The sequence below is a fragment of the Gymnoscopelus microlampas genome, assembly GCF_963454915.1.
Source record: "Gymnoscopelus microlampas genome assembly, chromosome: 2".
In the NCBI taxonomy this organism is placed as follows: Eukaryota; Metazoa; Chordata; class Actinopteri; order Myctophiformes; family Myctophidae; genus Gymnoscopelus; species Gymnoscopelus microlampas.
The window spans coordinates 16727713-16749191 of NC_139939.1; the positions used below are offsets into that span (position 1 = coordinate 16727713).

At 45.8% G+C, this 21479-nt stretch overlaps 1 protein-coding gene across 3 annotated transcripts in view; it reads right to left on the reverse strand.

Annotated features, from left to right (window-relative positions):
- fbxw7 (F-box and WD repeat domain containing 7) overlaps positions 1-21479 on the reverse strand; it is a 265796-nt gene that overhangs the window by 114250 nt on the left and 130067 nt on the right. For 2 of the 3 annotated variants that reach the window (XM_084084726.1, XM_084084725.1), the window contains exon 1: positions 11681-12042. The exons of the other annotated variant lie outside the window; for it this stretch is intronic. In XM_084084726.1, the coding sequence (XP_083940852.1) occupies positions 11681-11890 (210 nt within the window). In that variant the 5' untranslated portion in view covers positions 11891-12042. Of the gene's footprint in view, positions 1-11680; positions 12043-21479 lie in introns of those variants that run through there. 3 annotated transcript variants of the gene reach the window in all.

Consider the following 21479-nt stretch of genomic DNA (forward strand, 5'->3'; position numbering starts at 1 on the left):
ACACACACACACACACACACACACACACACACACACACACACACACACACACACACACACACACACACACACACACACACACACACACGTTTGTACTAATATACTTGTGAGGAAATCATCAAAGCCGAAAATTGTCTCACATCGCGTCTCAGATTTGATATTTCCGGTGAGCGACACCGGTGCGCAACTAAGTATTAACAAATCGGGTGCCAAACACGGTTCAAACCGTGTTTTCACAGAGTAGCGCTTAGGTGTTTTCAGTCTTTTTGTTTTTTTTCCTGTTTTTTTCCATATGAGGGGGGCTGGCGCAGCACTGGAATCACCCATGAACACTCTAAGAAGCAAGGGACAGATGGATCACCGTGCCGAAAAATCTGGCTCCCATCCGCTTCCATTCTATCTCCTTGCTAAAAACCTCTGTATCTCCTTAACATTTTACAGTGGGCAAAACGATGCGCGATCGCTCCGCAATGGTGACTCGCATGAGACATGTTGTGTTCCAGGCTTTAGCCAGGACCATCCATTGCTGTGCACGCATGCATCGTTTACAACGCAGCGTTGCAGACGGTGAGATTTCAGGCACCGAACGCAATCTGTTATTATAAGATTTTGGCACCCGATGTGTTAAGACATACGTAACCCTAACCCCTACACATAACCTCAAAATTCTTAATCCTAACCTGAATCCGTTCAAAGCTTTAACAATAAAATGACCCTTTCTCATGTGAGGCCCAGGAAATGTTCTATTTCTCAAATTCTACTCTACTTGTGGGGACACTGGTCCTCACAAATATATTAATACTAGTAAACACACACACACGCACACGCACACACACGCAGAGAGTGGGAACCCTCAGCTGACTGCAGAGGTGATGAAGAGCAGCTTGGAAGTGAATCATCTGCATGTGAGAGAGCTGAAAGGAGACAAGAGAGCTGAAGTACTGCAGCCTCTCAACACTGCTGCACGAGGGCTGCTATTCAGTCCAAAAACGCCTTTCAGGTGTGCACTGTGTCTGTGCGTGTCTCTCTCCTGAGAGTATAGGGCTGTAACTATTGATTATTTCCATAGCGATTATTCTATGCATCACGTTTTTCGATTAATCTAGTAGGGCTAATCAAGGAGAGTTTTCTCTACGATTTCTGCAATAAAACTTTAACCCTACTCGTTGCTGTCCAGCAGAAAACAGCTAACTCCATTTTTGCATTTTTTTCTCCATATATCAGTGCTATTGAACACCCTTTACGTCTGTGTGTTGATTAAAAAAATATTGAACCAATGAAAAGTATTAAAAAGTGCTTCTGACAAAACCAGCTAACTCCATTGGATCCTCAGACTTTCTGCTAAACCAGCTAACTCCAGCAAAGGGGGGTGGAGTTACAGTAGCTGGTTTAGCTGGCTCCAGGCTCCACCCCCTTTTGACCTCCAACCTCATTGTGAGCTTGGAGGTCCATTCAGCTGTTCTTATCAATGATGAACAAAACCTCCTAACTCCACTTTTTGTTTTGTTTTAGTCATTTCCTGAAAAATGATCGGCTAATTGAAAACAGCCAATCTACTTTCAAAAAATGTGAGAAATTTGGAACTTTGGAAAAAACATTTCAACAAAACATCTGGTATGGGGGGGGGGTCCCTGGCACAACATATATTCGGGGTCCGTGGCCAAATACATGTCAATTTGGGGATCCGTGACATGGGAAAAAGTTTGAGAACCACTGCCTTTGTGCACGCCAACCACACAAGATGGTGCGCACTGACGCTGGCAGCAGAGTGAATGGCTTCTTGGAGAGACCAACCGGCCCGTCCAGCTGTTCAGCATGGAGCTCTTCCCAGACGAGCAGAGGGAGAGCACCAGGAGGTCTGCCAGGAATGGCCAGGGTTCAGGTTGGGTTTCAAGGGCAGGGAGGGCAAAAGAAGTTGCAAAGTCTACTAGGGCCGCAGTCAGTGGCGTGCACAGACATTTTGAGGGGCAGGTGCTCAAGTAAATCATACTTTTTTTGGTTTACTTGGTCTGCTCTTTTTTCCCTCTACACCTATACCTCTTTGCCAAAAATAGCCGATCTACAAGCTCACAACGCCTCGCAGCGCGAGGCGTTGTGAGCTTGTAGATCGGCTATTTTTGGCTTAAGTTCTCCTGAGAAAAGGGATGCTAGGTTTCGAGTGGTTATGGTAAAAAGAAAAATCATATCACATAAAGATTTGGCGGACCCCCTGTAGTAACTCCGAGGACCCCCTAGGGGTCCCGGACCCCCTGTTGAAGACCCCTGCTGTAAACTGGGCACACTTCAAAAGGGCACTTCTGGTCAAGAGGGCAACGGGCAGGTGCTCTAGCAACACCTAGAGTCTATCTGTGCACGTCCCTGGCCGCAGTGCAACTATCGCGTATGTCCATAGTGATTATTCTATTGATCACGGTTTACATTCATCGAATAATGGAGAAGCGTGTTTTTCAATTGTATTAAATGTTTACATGGATATATCAACAAAACGATATACTTATGCGTTATATTATACTTCGTCGCACAATGTTGTCATGCAAAAAAATATGCGTTTTCTTTTCGCTATTTAAACATAAAAAAAGGCCAAAATGTACTTTGCCCACCCCCGGAATGTATCATTTTTTGTCAAATTCATTATCAATTACATTTTATAATGAGTTAAATTGATTAGTTTGATTAAATAAATAAATGTAATTATCCTAAATGATGTACCCCTATAATACTGTTCAGAAGCTTAATCAGAGCAATGACACAGCATTTGCTACAGGTCCTTCTTCTAAATGTTTTCCTCGCCTGTCTGTGCCTTTAGTGAAACTAAACACCTCAGTAGCCAGCACGATCAGATATGTTGGAAATCACCTAGAGCATTCATCAGCTTTCATCTTGGTGCGCTCTAACGCCATCTATCGGCTCACTGAATAAACTCAAGATGTGTTTCTCCTCTACAAAGATTTTTTTGCTTAACTTTTAATTTCTTGCAGAATTGCATATAGGTGCACCTGTGAAAGTTCATATAAACTGACACCTCATGAGTTGAAGAGTTGACGTAACTTGTGTCAGAATTGATTGGACATCGTTTTATCGGTGAGGCTAAAGAACGAGCCGTCTAACTTGACTTGATTGAGCGACGGGTCCTCCGCAAAATCGATACTCAATTATCTCAAACCGTGATACTTTAGCCTTTTCTCATGTATAGCAGTCAAGTCTGTTGAATTTACACATTTACTTTACAAAGAACTTTGTAGTTTAAAGTAACCTCCGTTCTGTCTTTGCAACGACTGGATAACTTTTTTTCGGTACACTTTTGTACTTCCAAAAGATCCATATTTGGGTCTATTAATGCTGTGCTGGAACTGCACTCTAGCGAAGAGATAGAGAGGCTCTGCGACGGGTGGCGAGCTACCGCGTGCCAGGAAAGAGGGCTTGGCATCCGATGCCAGCCTCGCCGAGTCCTTGACCATGAGAATATTTTCGAACCAAAGTCGTTGCCTGAGAAATGTCTCTCCCGTCTCCCTCTACTTCCCCCTCTGCTAGGTGAACATCCGTGGAGCGGGGGGGGCCCCCCAGTACAGTACAGTACACAACACAGGCAGGGGGAGGACCACACACTGAGACCGAGGCAGCCAGGAGAGAGAGGGGGGGGTTTATACACAGATTAAACAAACTATGCAGACAGCCGCATCAATTACAGCCGCTCAAACTATCCATTCACTAGGCTGCCTCCAACTGCCACTGACGAGCCAATTACAGCCAGGCAAGTGGGGCCTTGTGAAAGGCAAAGGGAAGGGTGGCTTATTGAAGAGGGTGTTTGCAGCAAAATACTAAGGCTGGGGAAGTGGAGCAGACACACACACAATGTTTAAGCAGCTCACATTTCTGGAAGGAAGAATCACAGCCAGGGAAGGCTATTTGTGCAGAGATAATTACACCAATGGGAACCAGCATGGAAAATCGATGAGGGGGAGAAAAAAAGAAATTGTTTTCGGGCATGCCTTGCCGCCGTCAAATCAAGGCCACTGGTCTCCAAAAAAAGAAAAATTGTATCCTGCCCGTGCACGCTTTTTTTTCTAACCACATAAAAGTATCTATACTCTATAGGATGCATATAGCCTATATACAGTAGTACGCGGTTCACCGGTTCCCTGGAAACCATTGATGTATATAAACAAACTGTCCTGTGTGTGTGTGTGTGTGTGTGTGTGTGTGTGTGTGTGTGTGTGTGTGTGCATGAGGGGGCTCGGGTTTACAGCTCCAAGAGACACCCAGACACAAACACAAACACAACGCCCAAATATCCCAAACCTGTCAGTACGGCTCAGACATGCTGTGCTGTGGATGCAGAAAAGCGGGGCGGAGCTGCGATTTTTCAAGCACGGCACGGCCCGCCGAGACTTCAAAAACATCTCTCAGGAGCAAAGGCACAGTCTATACGACGAGAAACACCCAGTGAGAAGAATACCCAGGTGAAACTAAAAGAGCCAGCCGGTTTAAGCATGTGCTCGCTGCAATATGTATGGTGATGGTTGGGGCTGAGAAGAATGTAAGAGCATGAGAGGAAGAAACAGAGAGAGACAAATGTTGTAGGGCTGCAACTACAATTTATCTTCTAATTCTATCTATTACTTTTCAGATTAATCAATGAATCAGGAAGAATTGTATATATACCGGTATATATATATCAATATTTTTATTTTTTTTAGGATATAGATATCAACAAATTAAGTAACGATTGGCTGTCTTTACTCGTTTTGAATTTGTTTTACATTTTTGGAAACTATGCGTCTATAGTACATGCCCAGAATAGGGAGGGATTATTATTATTATTATTATTTGATCAATTATTGATTCATATATTTGATTTGTTTTGCACTGTTGTTCATTGTCATTTACATGGCGATGCTTCAGTTGCTATGACACATTCCTGGGGGGGGTGGGGGAGTAAAATGTGTCTTAGCCCCCCTCCATCCAGCCTAGTGGGAAATGTCAGTGCCTTCAGGCTGCCCTGTGGCAGGTGGGTCGGCCCCGAGCCCAGCCGCTACGGAGCATGCTCAGTCTGTCTCGCTGCAACGCAAGTATAAATGATCCCGTACCACCACCCAGCTCTCGACTCCAGAGGTATTTCAGATACAGTATACGTCTCGGGTTTGGTGCTTGCGCGCTGAAGACGCCTGCTCGTATCGTTGCTTCATCAATGACATGCTGACATTATTAACGACTCAGTCAAAAGTCAAGCTGAAAAGCTATATGAAGGGAGTAGATGCATACTGTAAATACTTCCAAAAGGCCAATGTGATCTCAGTATATCGAATAGAGCCACCAAACTAGAGTTACAGTAAGTTACAGCTGGCCAATAGCTTCCTTGACTAACCTGATAAAAGTAGAGGAAACTCTCAGATAGATACCCAGGTGGACTAGCAACTGTGGCTAGCATACACGCCACGTACAGGAGCTCTCATCTTAAAAGTGCTGTTATGTCTTCTTTTGAACGGGTGGCGGTGTTAAGAGAACAGCATGGCGTATATGGGTACTAGTTAGCTACAGTAGCTAGCTAGCAGGCTGGATGCGTATGCCTTGCTCTGGAATGGGCCCTGCCGCTCAGAATAGCCGGTGGCAGATGCCTTCCTCCCCTCTGTGTTATTTGGAGTCCAAGGGCAATGGAATCCTGCTCTCGCAGGGCACAGAGGTGGAGCGTTTGCTTGCTTCAGGACAGAGGGAAGGAAGGAGTGGAGGAGGAGGAGCGGGGGGGTGCGAGCTGGACAAACGCATCAGCTGCCAACCCATGGTTTTGGCATGGTGGCAGACTGCTTGCGTATACATTAACCTATGTATGATTGATATCGGGTCAAAACAATAGGTGAATAGGTCGAGACCATGGGATGAGGTACATAGGCGCATAGCCGGCCACCAGGTTGTGCAGGAACGATGAAAATGATTTCAGTTAAATCAGCACTTATAAAAAACTATCTTTGGGCTTGAAGGTGAGTCAGCTGTCAGCTGCTGAAGCCATACCACGGAGGGGCGTGTGTGTGACTGTGTGTGTGTGTGTGTGTGTGTGTGTGTGTGTGTGTGTGTGTGTGTGTGTGTGTGTGTGCGCGTGTGTGTGCGCCTGCGGTGGGTGAGGCCGTTAAGATCACCAAGTTCAGCCTGTCAGATCATCATGCTCAAGCCTGTAAACTCTGCGCTGTGTCATTGCGCCGCAGGAAGTCAAGTTAAAAACAAGCCCCCGGGTACTGTTAAATGCTCTTTAACACGGCCCCGGCTTGGCAGGACTGGGAGACGGACGATTGACTGCTTATGGACCTCTGGACTGACATGCTAATGTGTTGTTGGGGAGGAGGGTGAGGGACAATGTCAGAAAGGAGGGGGAAAAAATACAAAGACCACAAACTTTTTAACGACGTGCAAACAAAGCCTTCCAACGATTTCTTGTCAAGGGCAAGACACGCATGCCACCGGCCGTCAACATCCAGCTTCCACTGGAACAGTGACTTGCACTTTATTGCATCAGGGTGACAGAATCAAAGAGGAGAACACTTCAAAGGACAGTCACAAGACTTGTCGCCTTGTCCTGTGTGTCTCTTGAGAGAGAGAGAGAGTTCAGCGTGCAAAGGCCCTGGTTGTATGCATTTGGAGGCCAAATAGCAGCATGGAAGTGGCTTTTAGAAGCCCAGGGAAGATTGCTGCTGGTGGTTGGAGCAGCAGACTATGAGGAATGTTCCCATTCCCTTTACCTGTCTTTATCTGTAGAGAGCCACTCATTTAACACAGGGTGCTGCCTGCCCCTCTTGCCCAAAGCCAGCTTATCTGAGGCGATATGCTGCAGGCTACCAGAAATTGTGTTTAGCCCCTAAAAATGTTGAGAACTTATTCACTGTGCAGCCTGGAGGAGACTGAGTAGAAGAAGTTAGAGGTGAATTCACTCCTATTGCATTGATTTCCACTGGCCCAGGCTGTAACAAGCTTCTTTTTTTTCTGCATCAGTGAAGTGTGTACTCTAAGGGGAAGATGGCAATATTTTGAATTTACTGGATCTGCTGTTTCTACAGCAACAGGAGGAGTCAACAGAACAACATAAAAAAAAAAAAGCTTCAGGTTTCACATGGCCTGAGAATGAGACCAACGTGCTCAACAACAAAAGCTGCACCTCTGCATCACCATCGTGCATAAAGAAACAGCCAGATATGCTGAGAGGTGAAATTAAACTTTTTGGCACTTGAAAAATAAAGCCTTAGAAATGAGAAGTTGTTTATTGAAATACGAGCAGACTGGTTGACGCACGCACGCAGAGACAGCTATCAAACACCCAGCCTGCTTTTAGCATGCATCAGATCGTCATGTCATATCACCCTGTTTGTCATTCACACTGCCAGGCAGCATACTGCCTCGGTTAAAGTGCAAACACTTCATATGTTTTCCTCGACGGAAATGGGCCAACGCACAGAGAGGCAAAGAATACAAATTATATCGGCTGCTGTATGAAACTGAAAAACCTGAGCCAGAGTGTTAGGAATATGACACTTATACCAAACAGTAAGAACATTACAATAAAAGCAGAGCGAGCGACGTGGATTTAACTGGAAAGGACAGGGCTATTTTGCACCTTCTCGAGCCTTTACATGAGCAATTACGGGGCTACATTATTTTTCATAAGCACAATTTCTACAGTCTTCAACCAACTCATTAACCAACTAAATGTGTCTCACTCCCATAGTGACTTCAATCAAAATGTACAGTAATTCAAGGCCTGTGAAAATACACAGACATAGACCCCGAAAGGCTGGAATGGTTGTATTGGTTGTATGAATATGCGGTGCGCAACAGAGGGAAACACAGAATAAGACAAAACGGATAAGACTAAACAAACGGGTGTGAGTTTGCGAAAGGAAAGGCTCAGGGCAGCATGTGTCCCTTGCCGATAGCTGTTTATATGCACATAGCTGCAATGGGCAGGTCCAGATCACCTTACTGAAGCAGCAAGGCGGGCACTAGGGAGGAGGAGGGAGTGGCTGGGGAAAAGTAATACCCCCCCCTCCTGTTAATGTCCCGGTGCTCCACATGGCTGTGTCTACTCTACAGCCAACAGCTGGATGCCCATTCTGGCTCTGGGAAATAGGGTGGTTTCTCTTGGCACCGTTTAATTGGGAATGTAACACAGGTTCAGAGCTATTTTTAATCAGTAGAACACAAGTTGGGGGGGGGGTATATCTCACTGGAGATGTCTCGAGATATAAAGAGAGTGAGACTAAGATTTCCTCAGACGCGGACCTCGTGTCTGTGTTCGCCCAATGGGACCGCTCATTCAGCACGGGCGCAACGGGACAGAAAAATGGCCTAGGGGCTTATTAAAGTCGCTGTAATTGGCAGTCCTAACGCCGAAAAATAACCAACATCTTAACGAGGATGTGACACGGCCGGGCGAGGCGCTTCAAGTATGGGAAAAATGCGTGTGCACAGCTTCGTGGATCGCATGGAATGAGCTCCTTCTGAAGCAACAGGTCCGGCAGACTTAAGCAGCGCTAGTCCCCGCGGGGGCCCTGAGAAATCCCAGCTATGCCATTCAGAGGAGCCCAGCTGCCAGGACCCACCACACTACCCACGTGGCGCGGCCACGCACCATCAGGAGTAACAACCTCATAAACGGGCCCATGTGGGATCTTCCGTTTAGTTCAGCGGCTGTGGAGCGGGCCCAAATGCGTGTTTTCATACGGATAGTCTATTAGGGAATGTGTGGGAGGTCGAGGTCGAGGACTTTTCTGCAACGTTTCAATCTCCAGTGAGAGAGGGGTGTGGAACAAGATCATCCATCTTCAAGCATCACAGCTGCTGGCATACTAATAGGCAATTTTAACACCTTTGCTCGCGGGGGATTAAACCATGCCTCGCCACTGTAGTATATATAATCCCCAAACGTGGTTTTCTTTTTCTCCCAAATACAGTCAAACCAATTACTGCCAAGAGGTTGCCAGAGACGACGGCTTATGCAGCTATTTTCTCTTGTTCCTGGTGACAGGAGTGGCCTGCTTTACGGTAGCCTTTTAGATCCCGGGTAGCCCGGAAGCCATTTGAACATTTCAAATTCAGTTCATGACATGAAAAAGTAGTCAGGGCCTTTGCGGATAATGAGCTTTAAAATCACGACCGTAAAATTATATTAAAGCCGGGTGTGGCTGGAGTTAGGTTTCACACCAAAGCAGAACCCATACAACTATATATAAAAAAGTAAGGAGTGAATTAAGTTGAGGCTGCGACTTAATTGCGCGATACAGGCCAACAGGAGGGCATACTGTTCACACATCCGTAACCCTTTTCACACCACTGTATTTATACTGAAATGCTGAGTAAAGCTACATGGATCCTATGGCCTTAGAATGGATGACGGGGAGAACACAAAACAACACATTACACAAACTTGCAGATGGGCAATTTTTGACACGTCTTTTTGCAGAATGTTTGCCTACTACACGATGACATGCCTAAAATAGGGACGCTAGGGTTCATGTGGGTGAACACCCAGCCTTGGGCTTTGATCACCACCACCTGGCTCCACTGCCCCACATTTGGGTCCTCACCGCACCATCGCGTAACACAGAGGAGACATGTTAAGACCATCCCATTGGACAGCTATTTAAACCACGGTGGCTGGCCACAATAGTGAATTATCTTGGCATCACCCCGTCACAATCCCCTCCTCTGCTCAGCCTTTGAACTTGTGTCTGACACGTAAACAGCGCTAATGAAGACCGAATTATCATTCTGATCCCTTTGTCTCCACGCTACTTTGCCCCAGTGGCTTGGCTTTGATGTGAGAGGAAGCAGAAGAGGTGGAGGAGGAGGGTGGGAGAGGACAGCCGTCGTAAACCGACCGGCCTGATTTCCAATGCCATCTTCAGGCACAGCCCTTGCCCCTCAAACTATCCCCTGCTTAGAGATCCAAGCTATGTCTGAAAGTTCAGCAGATCATATTTTTAAAACCACCGGATTACTGTCCTGCTCCGCCTCCCGTCCACTGCGATAAAAGCTGTCAGTACCACTGGGTTGCCCGATGCACAAGGCTGCTTCTTTAAGGGGAATGTCTTATTTAAGGTCAAATCTTGGTCAGCTGAATGCAGGTTTCCTCCGCACACTCAACACCCCAGCTATAATGCGGCAACGAAACGCCTTCTAAAAAGTACAGCGATTTTAATATAACGTTAGTAAGATCACGACCACATCATGCAATCTTAACTGGGGTTCTTAACAGCTCGTTGTTCTGCTAGTCCCAACACATCGAAACGAGGACATTGCCCTAAGTCCAGTTTTGTAGAAAGGTGAACTAACTTAAATAACATCCCTATGGTCCTTGTGTACTAAGCTATAGGGCAGCTGTCCACGTATAACGTTGCATCACATAACATTGCCTTGTCCTGAACTCGAGACCCTGATAATTGTTGATCCGATATTTAATATCCTTCCAAAGAGCGGAAAGAGTACATCTAATGAATGAGACGATAAACTTACAGCACAAAGCACCTCTCCGTATCTTACAGTAACACGCTGCAATTCAAAAGGTTAAGAAGGCCTCAGCGTACAAGGTATATTTACGTAGTGAATACTGCAACGAGACTGAATCCAAATCTGATCATTTCTCCAATCGGTGCATTTTCTGCCACAGCTATCAAAAACCTCAACTAAAAATAGGCCTTTCGCTGGGGGCCTTTTTAAGGTCACGGCTTGGGGTCCTGAGGGCTGCTGTGGGTGAGGCAGCAGCAGGCAAACGTTTTGCCCGTGAGCGCATGGACCAAAACACAACATTACTATTCAACAAACTGTAGCACGTCAGGCACAATGACGAGATAAAATAACCATTTTGTTATTGCTACTAATATGTAGTTGGCAAATCACTTTAAATTATTCAACTTTAGATATCTGAAAATAAATGTGAAAATGTATTAACCACTCAAACTAATTTAAAACGGCATGCAGTCTTACATCCTCATATTTCTCTCAAACCATTCAATTCAAACAATAAATACATTACTGTCTTCTAACGTGGCAGGGCTAATTTCCAGCATATTATGTAAAGAGAACAAGGGGCTGTTGCTAACCTTCAAACCGGAGCATGACCGTTGCCGTAGGTGTTGAATTACGAAATTAATTCAAACTCAACAAAAACAGTGAATTTTTGAAAAGGATATTTAAGATTCAGGGCCTGAACGTAGAGGAGAAACGTCTTGAGAAAAGCAAACAGGCTGAGTGTCAAAGAGGTCGTTGGTCTTTTTTCACAACAGCCTCCTCCAATGTTCTTTTTTTGACACTACGGCAGGACCAAAGAAAACTGAACTGTGAGCGGCTTTTGTAAAGATACCGAAAAAAAGTGAACTTAACTGGAACAATAAAAATAGCCGAGCAAGTATAGCGCTCTACAGGGGGCGTGAAACAAACTGGCATCTTGATGAACTACCACTAATGCGGAGTTCACTTCAAAGTCACCACTGAAGAGCAAACTAAGGCAACTAAGGCCTAAGTTATGGTCCATAGAATAACAGTGTTGCTTGCCGATAAGAACTGGGCAAGTTGTTAGCTTGAAACACAGTACCTGTCGGCAGGAAACACCGCTGTGCGATGGAACATAACAAATGCGATGCAATATGAAATCAAGCAAAAAGGTGAATCGGTCGGATGACATGGCGGCACACTGACTCACCCGCCTGCGACAGAACGGTAAGCCCTGGGCAATGATGTTGATGCTGAATATCTTGAGCACTTTCTGGGGGGGCAAGACCTCCTTGGCCACATCCAGGGGGTCCGCCAGGTCCGGCGGGGGGGCCTTGGGGGCCTTCTCCGCCTTTGGCGTCTTTTTTTTGGCGCCGGCGGCGGAGGACGCGAACCGGGGTATGGGGCAATGCCGCAGCATCGCGAAAGGAGAAAAAGGAATGGTGCGGGAGACTACTGGGTCATAGCCCTTAAAAAGAGACGATGGGTCAGAACGCGGGTCAGTTAATGTCACTGAGCTGACGAGCTCTCTTGTTCGCGGTACGGTTTCCTGGAACGTCGGACTCGGACCTGTCAGTGCAGCCCTGCTCTCATGACCGTGTCCACTCAGAACTCGCTGCCCCGCCGGCCTGCTCCTTTTAAAATATCTCCAGGGTGTGAGGTCACCGTTGCGCACCCTGCCAGCCAAGAGCAGCAGCAGCTGCTGTCAGGGGGGCTTGGAAGGGAAGGGGAGGACGGACCCGCCCAGGAACCCTCCCTTTTCTGCCAACTCACAGACAGACAACCACCACCGCCACTATTACCCGAGCCAGTCGCCGTGGAATCTGCTCTCGTGACCCCACGGAGGAGTGGAATGTGTACCAACAGTCGTCCGACATGGCACATGTGTGTGTGTGTGTGTATGCGGAGCCCCCCGGAGCTTCCTCATCGCTGTCATTCTCTGACCCCCCCCCACCCCTATAAACCCCCGACCCCCCTAACCTCCCCCGGCTTCTGATCCTCCCAACTTGCCGGAGAGAGAGGAATCAGCTGTTTCAGGCAGCAGCGCGGAACATTGGCGATGCCCTGAGTTAAAGCGTACCCCTCAGAAACCGTAATCATCTGCATGCAATGCAACAAACAGACAAAAACGCCATATTCTCATTTGTGTGACATGGGTTTTCTTAACCTATTTAGACCTGAGGTTCCGATTCTACAAATGTCTCCTAACCTAACAGTTTTCTGAAAAGGTTATGTTTCTATATCAGTGGTGCTCAAACTTTTTCATGTCAAGGACCCCCAATATGATGTATTTGGCCGTGGACCCCCGTCTCAAAACATGTTGTTCCAGGGACCCCCAGAAGCAAAGATTTGAGTTACAAATGTTGCTTCAAAAATAAATATATAAAAGATTTGCACAGCGCGGCAGATCTGCTATTTTCGAATAGCCAAAGAAATCTAAAATGACACAGGTGCGTTCCCGGTCTTAATGGGTAAAAGCTTTTTGAGTATTGACTGGTCCCAAGGATAACTTTCGCTGTGTCCTCTGTTCGCCGAAGGTGTTAAGGAATCCCAATAACGTTGTCTATGTGAGGGGAAGTGGCTGAAGGATATTTCAGGAGTCCCATCACAGTTGCTCGGTATTAGTATGTGTGACACATTCACTTCAACAAGGGCTTCATTTGGCCCGCTGTCAGCGAGGATGGTTGTTTTTCTCCCCCTCTTTATAAACTGGAGTAGCGCGGGGTCGACCTTTTCCTCGTGTTGTTGGCTGTCAGGTGTTTGACTTGTCTAAAGAGGCCTAAACTATCCCGACACTTCTGACAGAAAGCACACAGCGGACGACGGATTGGGAGAGTTTGCTCGATTGCAGATTCTTTCGGAATCAAGTTAAAATGCATGCCACAAGGACGTTAAGACCTCGGTCTAGCAGGGATTCAAAGTCGAAGAGACACAGGACGGAGCTGTAAAGTACTGTAGATCCTTCCAGCTCCGCAGGAAAACTCATATCTACCCGGCGACAAGGCACGCTCACCGTCCCTGTGTGCTGCCCTTTCCCTGTCATTAAACATTTAACACAAAGCAAAGCCCTGGTCTTCTCGAAACAAGGCGAGGCCTATTCACTTGTTGTTGTTTTGCTTCTGAGGTGGGAAAAACATATGAATAATTCACTTAGAACGATGAAATCAATCATCTACTGGAGCACTGGAGTTATTAGTGAATCACATCTTTGTTACGTTAATACGTTTAGGGGTGGAAAAGTTAATCGAACTAATACATTTCATTGATTATAAAAAAAATAAAAAATGATAGTTAATAAAACCTGTCCAACAACGTTTCACACAAGATATGTGTCTAATTTAATACGCACTACAGGAAGAAACACCCTAGAGATGTTGTGGACCCCATGGCCTTTCCCCCTAGCTAGCACCTCTTTCTTTTCTTTAACAAATGTTCAGAATAAAAGGTCTATTTAATATGGACCAGGCCTGGCCCATGGCAGGACACCAATACAATAGCCACTATACCGGATTGTCTACCTCGTTAGCAACTAACTACATCTCGTATAAATCAGTGATCACGCACATTATCAGCTCATCATTAAGCTATATAGAAAACTGCAGCATAGACTTCAGAAACCCCCCCCCCCCCCCCCTCCCCACCCCCAAACAGGGGAGCCTTGCGCAGCATTCCACAAGACCCAAGGTTAAATCTGCTTACGTGTCTGAAATTCCTACCAATTACCTTGGGCTGATCATGTTATAGTGGGCCTGAAGCAGAGTGCTGTGTCTATGTCACATAGCTCTGGTAGCCTGAGATTAGTCCCACAGCTCATGTAACCTGGATATAGAAATGGGAGCTCCGGTTGAACTATGAGACATGTGGAAAATCAAGCAAGGCCCTTTGCAGGTGTCTTGTCTGCTTGACATGGGTTCAACAAGTAACTGATGCACCAATCGGTTTTCATCACCGGGATGAGATGATAGGATACGGTAATGAAGGTAACTAAGGCTGCAACTATCAATTATCTTCTTAGCGATTATTCTGCCGATTACTTTTTCGATTCATTGTGTGTGATCTTTTTCGATAAAACTTTTTCCGTACATCACCGAAATGGACACAAAAAGTACGTAAGCCCTATTTTCAGCCTGTATCGTGCTAAATCAGTGAAAATAGCCGATCTAAAGCTCAGAACATGTTATGAGCTTGTAGATAAGATAGTTTTGGATTTTGTATGTATTTAAAAACGGGGGAAAACATTGAAAAATCATTTTAACAAATACATATATGTTTTTAATTGATTTAATCTTTTATCACCGATTAAATCAATGAGTTGGTTTAATTGTTGCACCCTACTGTAATAGAGCCTGATCCACTTGTGCTTGTGATTGCAGTCTCTGAACAGTTGTTCCTGCTCAACAGATGTCAACAACAACACCTGCCGTCTAATGCAGTTATTGTAGCGAAGACGCTTCATTTCATTTTGTTTTGGAAAAAAAGACAGAGGTCCCAACGGTCAAATGATAGCTGGAAGATTCGCTAAAGCTTTAACACCTGCAGAGAATATGGTTCTTGCTCGTAAACAAAATGAAACAAAATGAAAGTTTATTAAAGTTTTGAAGAAGGGGTTTTCTCCAAGGGGTTTTCTCCAATTTAGTGATAATTCAAATTGATTAGCAGCACTATGGTGCTCGGTGTGATAAGATATAATAGTGTACACACTATAAAAGGTCCCAGGTTTAGCGTTAGGGGAGGGATAAAACAGTAATTTTCAACCTTTTTCATTTCAAGGACTTTGATATACATTTGATACACGTTTTTTTTATCAATGAAATGGAACCCCAATCTACAAAATGTACACTACAAAATCATTAGTGGTAATTTAACTCTGAAAGTACAAATGGAATGAAATGTACCCTTACAGGTCCAATTGGTTCCGTTTGTACACTCTCTGAGTTACAGACCCCGCAAGGGTCTTTTTGGTTCCTAACTATCAATCATTTAGCTGGGGACCACCTGGAACCCCCTGAAGGACCCCTAACCCAATGCTGAGAACCAGTACAATAAAGGGTTAGTTGTATACATGTTGTTTGCTTGTAATAATGATTCTTTTTATAACTGCTGCCTCAATAAAAAAAAAGAGGAAAAAAAGCTATAGAAGGGGTTGAATAAATGTCACTCGCTACCAATGTTCCGGTTCAGCCGGGGAGGGGAGGTCACAGGGGTCACATTTGTTGTGGGAGAACCGTGAGAGTGCTGCAGTGGAGGAGGTCAAGCATGTCTGGGCGGGTTCCCATTAAAGGGATAGTTCACCCCGATACGTTTTTGTGATGCTGTATGATCAAGTAGGGCATTAATTAACAGAAAAACACAAAAAGTATAGTAAAAAATATGGAGATAAGAGGTTTCTGCCCGACAGCAACGATATCAATATTGGAATATTCTTCACTCCCTCCCTAGTATCGGTATCGGCCCCATTACTCCAGCATTACTCTAGGCATAGCAGTCTGGTTGTTGTTATGCTGGCTGTTGTGCTTTCTGCCCGATTGGCTCCATCAAAATGATGGCATGCAGTATGAACTGCTCCATACGGAGCCATTCAGCCTCCATTAAGAATGAGAAATTAAATACAAACGCACAAACAACAAAGACTCTCTCCGGCTCGTCTCTCTGTGGTACAATGTAGAACCAATACACACCGGTGGAGGAATGAAGCTCTGTCCATGCCAACTCATCTCTCATAGTTTCAGGGCTTCAGGGTGTGTGTGTGTGTGTGTGTGTGTGTGTGTGTGTGTGTGTGTGTGTGTGTGTGTGGACCCCTTCAGGGTCGCTCATTTTTGTGGCCGGTGGGAATATGTTTTTTTTTATATGATTGATAGTTTTGATAATATCGCCTTTCAACAATTTCATTAAAAAGGTATATTAACCACATTAACCCTGGTGTTAATTTAAAGGAAAATCGACAACCTCATTTCTTGCACACCAAGCTACAGGTTTTGAGCTTGTATATCTGCTATTTTCGCAGGGCTTAAGTAGTAGGAAAAAAAGAAAAAAGAAAATCTCCCATCTCTTAGAAATTGAACCCTGCATACCATTTCAGGTACTGCACACACACACACACACACACACACACACACACACACACACACACACACACACACACACACACACACACACACACACACACACACACACACACACACACACACACACACACACACACACACACACACACACACACACACACACACACACACACACACACACCTTATTTGGGAGAATACTATCTTGTGGGAAGTCATTAAAATTGCAGGTAAACATTAATCATTCATATCTAAGGCTGCTATACAGTAGAGCGATACTTGTCCAAAAAAACAGTCCTCCGTGGTTAAAACAGGATGATGGACAGGGGGCATAGAAAACGTGCTTGTGTACAAACAATGGCTCCCATGCTGATGCAGACCGGTCAGCGTGTGGATAGACAACGTGTCCAAACACGCGGCCGCCCCCAGGGGGGTTAGAAAAACACCGCCTTGAAATACTGCTGCCCAGTGGGGTCTGAAATCTTGGCATTGCCCCCAGCTAAAACAATGTCAGGCTTTAGCTCGACAGTTAAAGCCTGAGACACGTTCAATGTCAACAAACATCACTACTGGAACAGTGAGTTCTCAAACTTTTTCTAAGGACCCCTCTCAAACTAGTTTCAAGGAACCCCAGTCTGATATGTATTAGACCAGTGGTTCTCAATCAGTGGTTGAGAAACCAGTGGTGCTTGAGGGGGTTCCAGGCGGTCCCCAGCTAAATGAATCTGAGAGGCTAAATCTCATCAAATGGTGTTCCGTGGCTCAAATGCCGAATAAATAATGGGCCTTGATATGAAAAGGGTTGAAAACCACTGTATACACAGCAGGGCCTTGGGAGGGACAGCTGCCAACGAACCGACTCCCCCAACCTGTGGATGCCGTCAGTATCAGACCTCTGCCTCCCTCTGGTGCCTGGGACTGGAACTACAGCCCACGGTGCTGCAAATGTCACTCTTCTACAGTAATTATGACAAAAAAACCTGTGCTGTGACGAGACGTTTTGTGGAACTGCGATGGTTGTGATATATCTATATCGGGACAGTCCCGCACAGCCATGTAGGCTTGACTCATGGTGAATACCGCCACTGTCGAGCGGGAAAACCTTGTAGGAGTTACGTTTCAGGAAATGGGAAAAAAAGAACCTGTGTTCCAATGGATCCAGTCAGCGTAGTTATTATGTAGTCACGAGCAATTCATACTTTTCATTGGTTCAATATTTCTAACGCACACAGACACACTTTCAATAGCGAAAATAGACGATCTACAAACTCACAATGCATCACATCGTGACACATTGTGATAGTGCCTGATCTCACAGAATGTAGTATATATTGCACGGACCCAGCGCACGTCATTCCGTGCATATTAGTCGCCTAGAAAACCCGAAAATCCGTGCATATGTGCGGCGAGTCCCACGGTGGGCGTAACCAGTTGAAACCCGGAAAAACCCGGAAGCAGAGCAGTCCCCACAACAACATGTACGATTCTGTGCATATCGGTACATACTGTAACTCGAACGGCGCTGAGTGGGCTCAAGGGAACGTCGCCACGCTCGGGACGGCAACTCGTTCGCTTCAGCTCACTCGGTGGTCCCTTGCGTGGCTCCAGTTCCCTTGAGACTGCGCGCCTCCGAAATGGCTTAGTCACAATGGGGGAGATGCGAGGCGGCTATGCACGGAATTTCGGGTTTACCGGTTGTCTAAGCACGGATTTACAACCTCCGTGCAATGTATACTACTGTAAGTCGCGTGAGATCGGGTTGGATAGTGGGGCATTAATATCATGAAAAAAACTAAAAGTTCAAATATGGAGATACAAGGTTTCTGCCCGACAACAACAATATGAGAGTTCCTCTTAGCTGTTCTGGGCTACAAGGACGACAACTTTTTCATTACATCAAATCTCCCATAAGACGGAAAAAAGCCAAGTCGACTCGATCCGTCATTCCGTCACCCACGCATCACCATCATCACCATCATCCTCACACTGAGAGAATATAACTGGGGGGGGTGCATGGTCAGAGTTGCCAGATCTGCTTATTATAACCTCCCCGCAAGATTTCATTTGAAAATAGCCGATCTACAAGCTCACAACGCGTCGCATCGCGACGCGTTGTGAGCTTGTAGATCTGCTATTTTCAAACAGCTGACGTATATGATAAAGTGCTCATGTGGCACCATAGTCGCTTCTTTTGGGCTGGTTTTCCTAGACCTGGTTGCTTGTTTCTCTCACAGAATCTGGCAACACTGTGCATGGGTATCAGGACCCTGTGGAAGAAAAAAAAACGACAGCTCTTATAAAGCCGCTCATTTGCTGCAGTGAGTTTGGAAAGCTGGCAGTAAGTGTCCATTGTGTCTGCCTGCGAGCATCGGGGAGGAAAAATCGAAGGGCCGGTGTTTCCATGAGAACAGGGCTGTCGTCAGTGATGCCGGTGGTAGCTGACAGCGTGTCAACCTATTAGCCTCAGTCGGCGTGTGTGGGCGGACAGGGAACACAACAAACAACCGGACATCCGTGTGTGTGTCCTGTGCGTGCCCACTGCCCCCCCTACCCCCCAGGCCGCCGGATCTGTGCCATGTGTGTGACAGTGGCAGGCCAGCGTGCGTGCATGGGACTAGAGAGGCCCACAGGGGGTCCGGGACCCCTAAGGGGGTGCCGCCAAATCTTTGTGTGACATGATCATTTTCTTTTTACATTAACCGCTTGAACCCTAGCGTCACTTATTCTGAGGAGAACTTGAGCAAAAAAATAGCAGATCTACAAGCTCACAACGCCTCGCGCTGCGAGGCGTTGTGAGCTTGTAGATCGGCTATTTTTTTCTCAAAGAGGTTTGGTGTAGAGGGAAAAAAGAGCAGACCAAGTAAAAACAGAAAGTTAAATCTGAATGTATAGCCATTTGTACAATATAGAGGGGGTCCCTGCTTCTTCTCTCTCTCAAGCTAGGGGGTCTTTGGCCTGAAAGACTTTGACAGAGTTTGACACAGCACAAACCATCCAGGATTATTTAACCCCGGGTCTCCCACATAGAAGAGGCTAAAGCTCTACCGCTCAAGCAAGAGGCGGTCCCCGCTTTGCCCCGTGGAGATGTCGTGCTCATGAGCTTCGGGCACCACTACTTGTCAACCAGTGGGTGTCCTACCCGACGCCCGGGTCCAAATTTCTCAAATCTAGGAGTAAGGAGACAGCCTCCAAACCACGGCAGATGTGCTAGTTATGCTCTATTGCGATACAGAAATAACGTTTTATTCATTAACCCATTAATACCTGGAACTGTGTCATTTTTTGATTTGAGCTAAAAAGCATTATTTCACACTTTGGGCTATTCAAAAATAGCAGATATACAAGCTCATAGCGCGGCACCGAGTGCCGCGCTATGAGCTTGTAGATCTGCTATTTTTGAAAAATTGTGAAAATGTGTGCAAATCTTTGAATATATATATTTTTAAAGCGTACATTTTTAACTCAAATCGTTGCTTCTGGGGGGTCCCTGGAACAACATATTTTGATGGGGGTCCGCGGCCAAATACATATAATATTGGGGGTCCTTGACATGAAAAGGTTTGACAACCACTGATATAGAAACATACGTTTTTCAGAATACTGTTGAGATTTAGGAGACATGTAGAATCGGCTTCAGGTCTCAATGGCTTAAAATAAGTTGTGGATTGCAGCTTTATGACTCTGAGAGTGAACAAATGTAACATGTGTACCCTCTCGGAGCCACAAATGGATAAATGAACACTGTGAATGTTTACTGCGCGCTTGGATCTCCGACCATGTCATGTACACAGCTGTCACTGCCTTCAGATATTGTTCATGCCACGGCTATTTCGCAGCAAAGCCCCCAAAAAAACAACAACTTTGTTACCCTGACTGAACAGCCTCTAGTGCAGCAGCGTGCACTCGCACACGAAAAAAGGCCTTCGTCCAACTCAATGGTAACAAACAACAACAGATCCGTAGAAAGAAGCCAGATGCTCTTGTTTCGAGGCAACACAAGGATTGCTTTCTTGTTTCTTTTCTCTTTTTTTTTGCGGCTCTCTGGCGATAGAGCGATCACAGGAAGGCAGAGAGGAGAAGGAGCAGAGGCAGAAATGATGTGTGTGTTGGCATGGTGACAGTAATGGCTTCCCCAAGGCCAAGCGGAGCGGCTTTGGGCAGGCGGAATGAAGATCTGCTCTGCCCCGGTCCACAGCCCCCCCCACACCCCCCCCCCCCGGGCGTCCTGCGCTCGCGAGGAACTAAACGAAGGCCATTTTGATGCCGGGTCGACTCGTAATGAGGTGTGGACCGCTGACGTGGACAGGCTGGAGAGACGGTGTGACAAGGACGTCTGGAGGCTGAGGTGGGAGCTAGACGGTGGTGTAAAGTAACTAAGTACATTTACTCCAAGTACTGTACTTAAGTACAATTTTGAGGTGCTTTTACTTTACCGGGGTATTTCCAATTGTCTATACTTTCACTTCTACTCCACTACACCTCGGAGGCAAATATTGTACTTTTACTCCACTACGATTATTTGAAAACTTTAGTTACTTGTGAAATTGCAGATATATATTATTACATTATAACACATACATTAACCACTTTAGCCCTATTTTATACCTTGGCTATTTGAAAATAGCCGATCTACAAGCTCACAACGCGTCGCATCGCGACGCGTTGTGAGCTTGTAGATCTGCTATTTTCAAACATTTTAGTACTTTTACTTTTGGTACTTTAAGTACATTTCGATGCCAAAACTTTTGTACTTTTACTCAAGTAAATTTAGAATTCCGGACTTTTACTTGTAACAGAGCACTTCTACGTTGCAGTATCGATACTTTTACTTAAGTCAAATATTTGAGTACGTTTTCCACCACTGCTGAGGTGGGAGCTAGACGGGGCGGGGGGGATTCAAGCAGTAACGAGAGACGACGGAAAAGAGAAATAGAGAGAGATATGAGT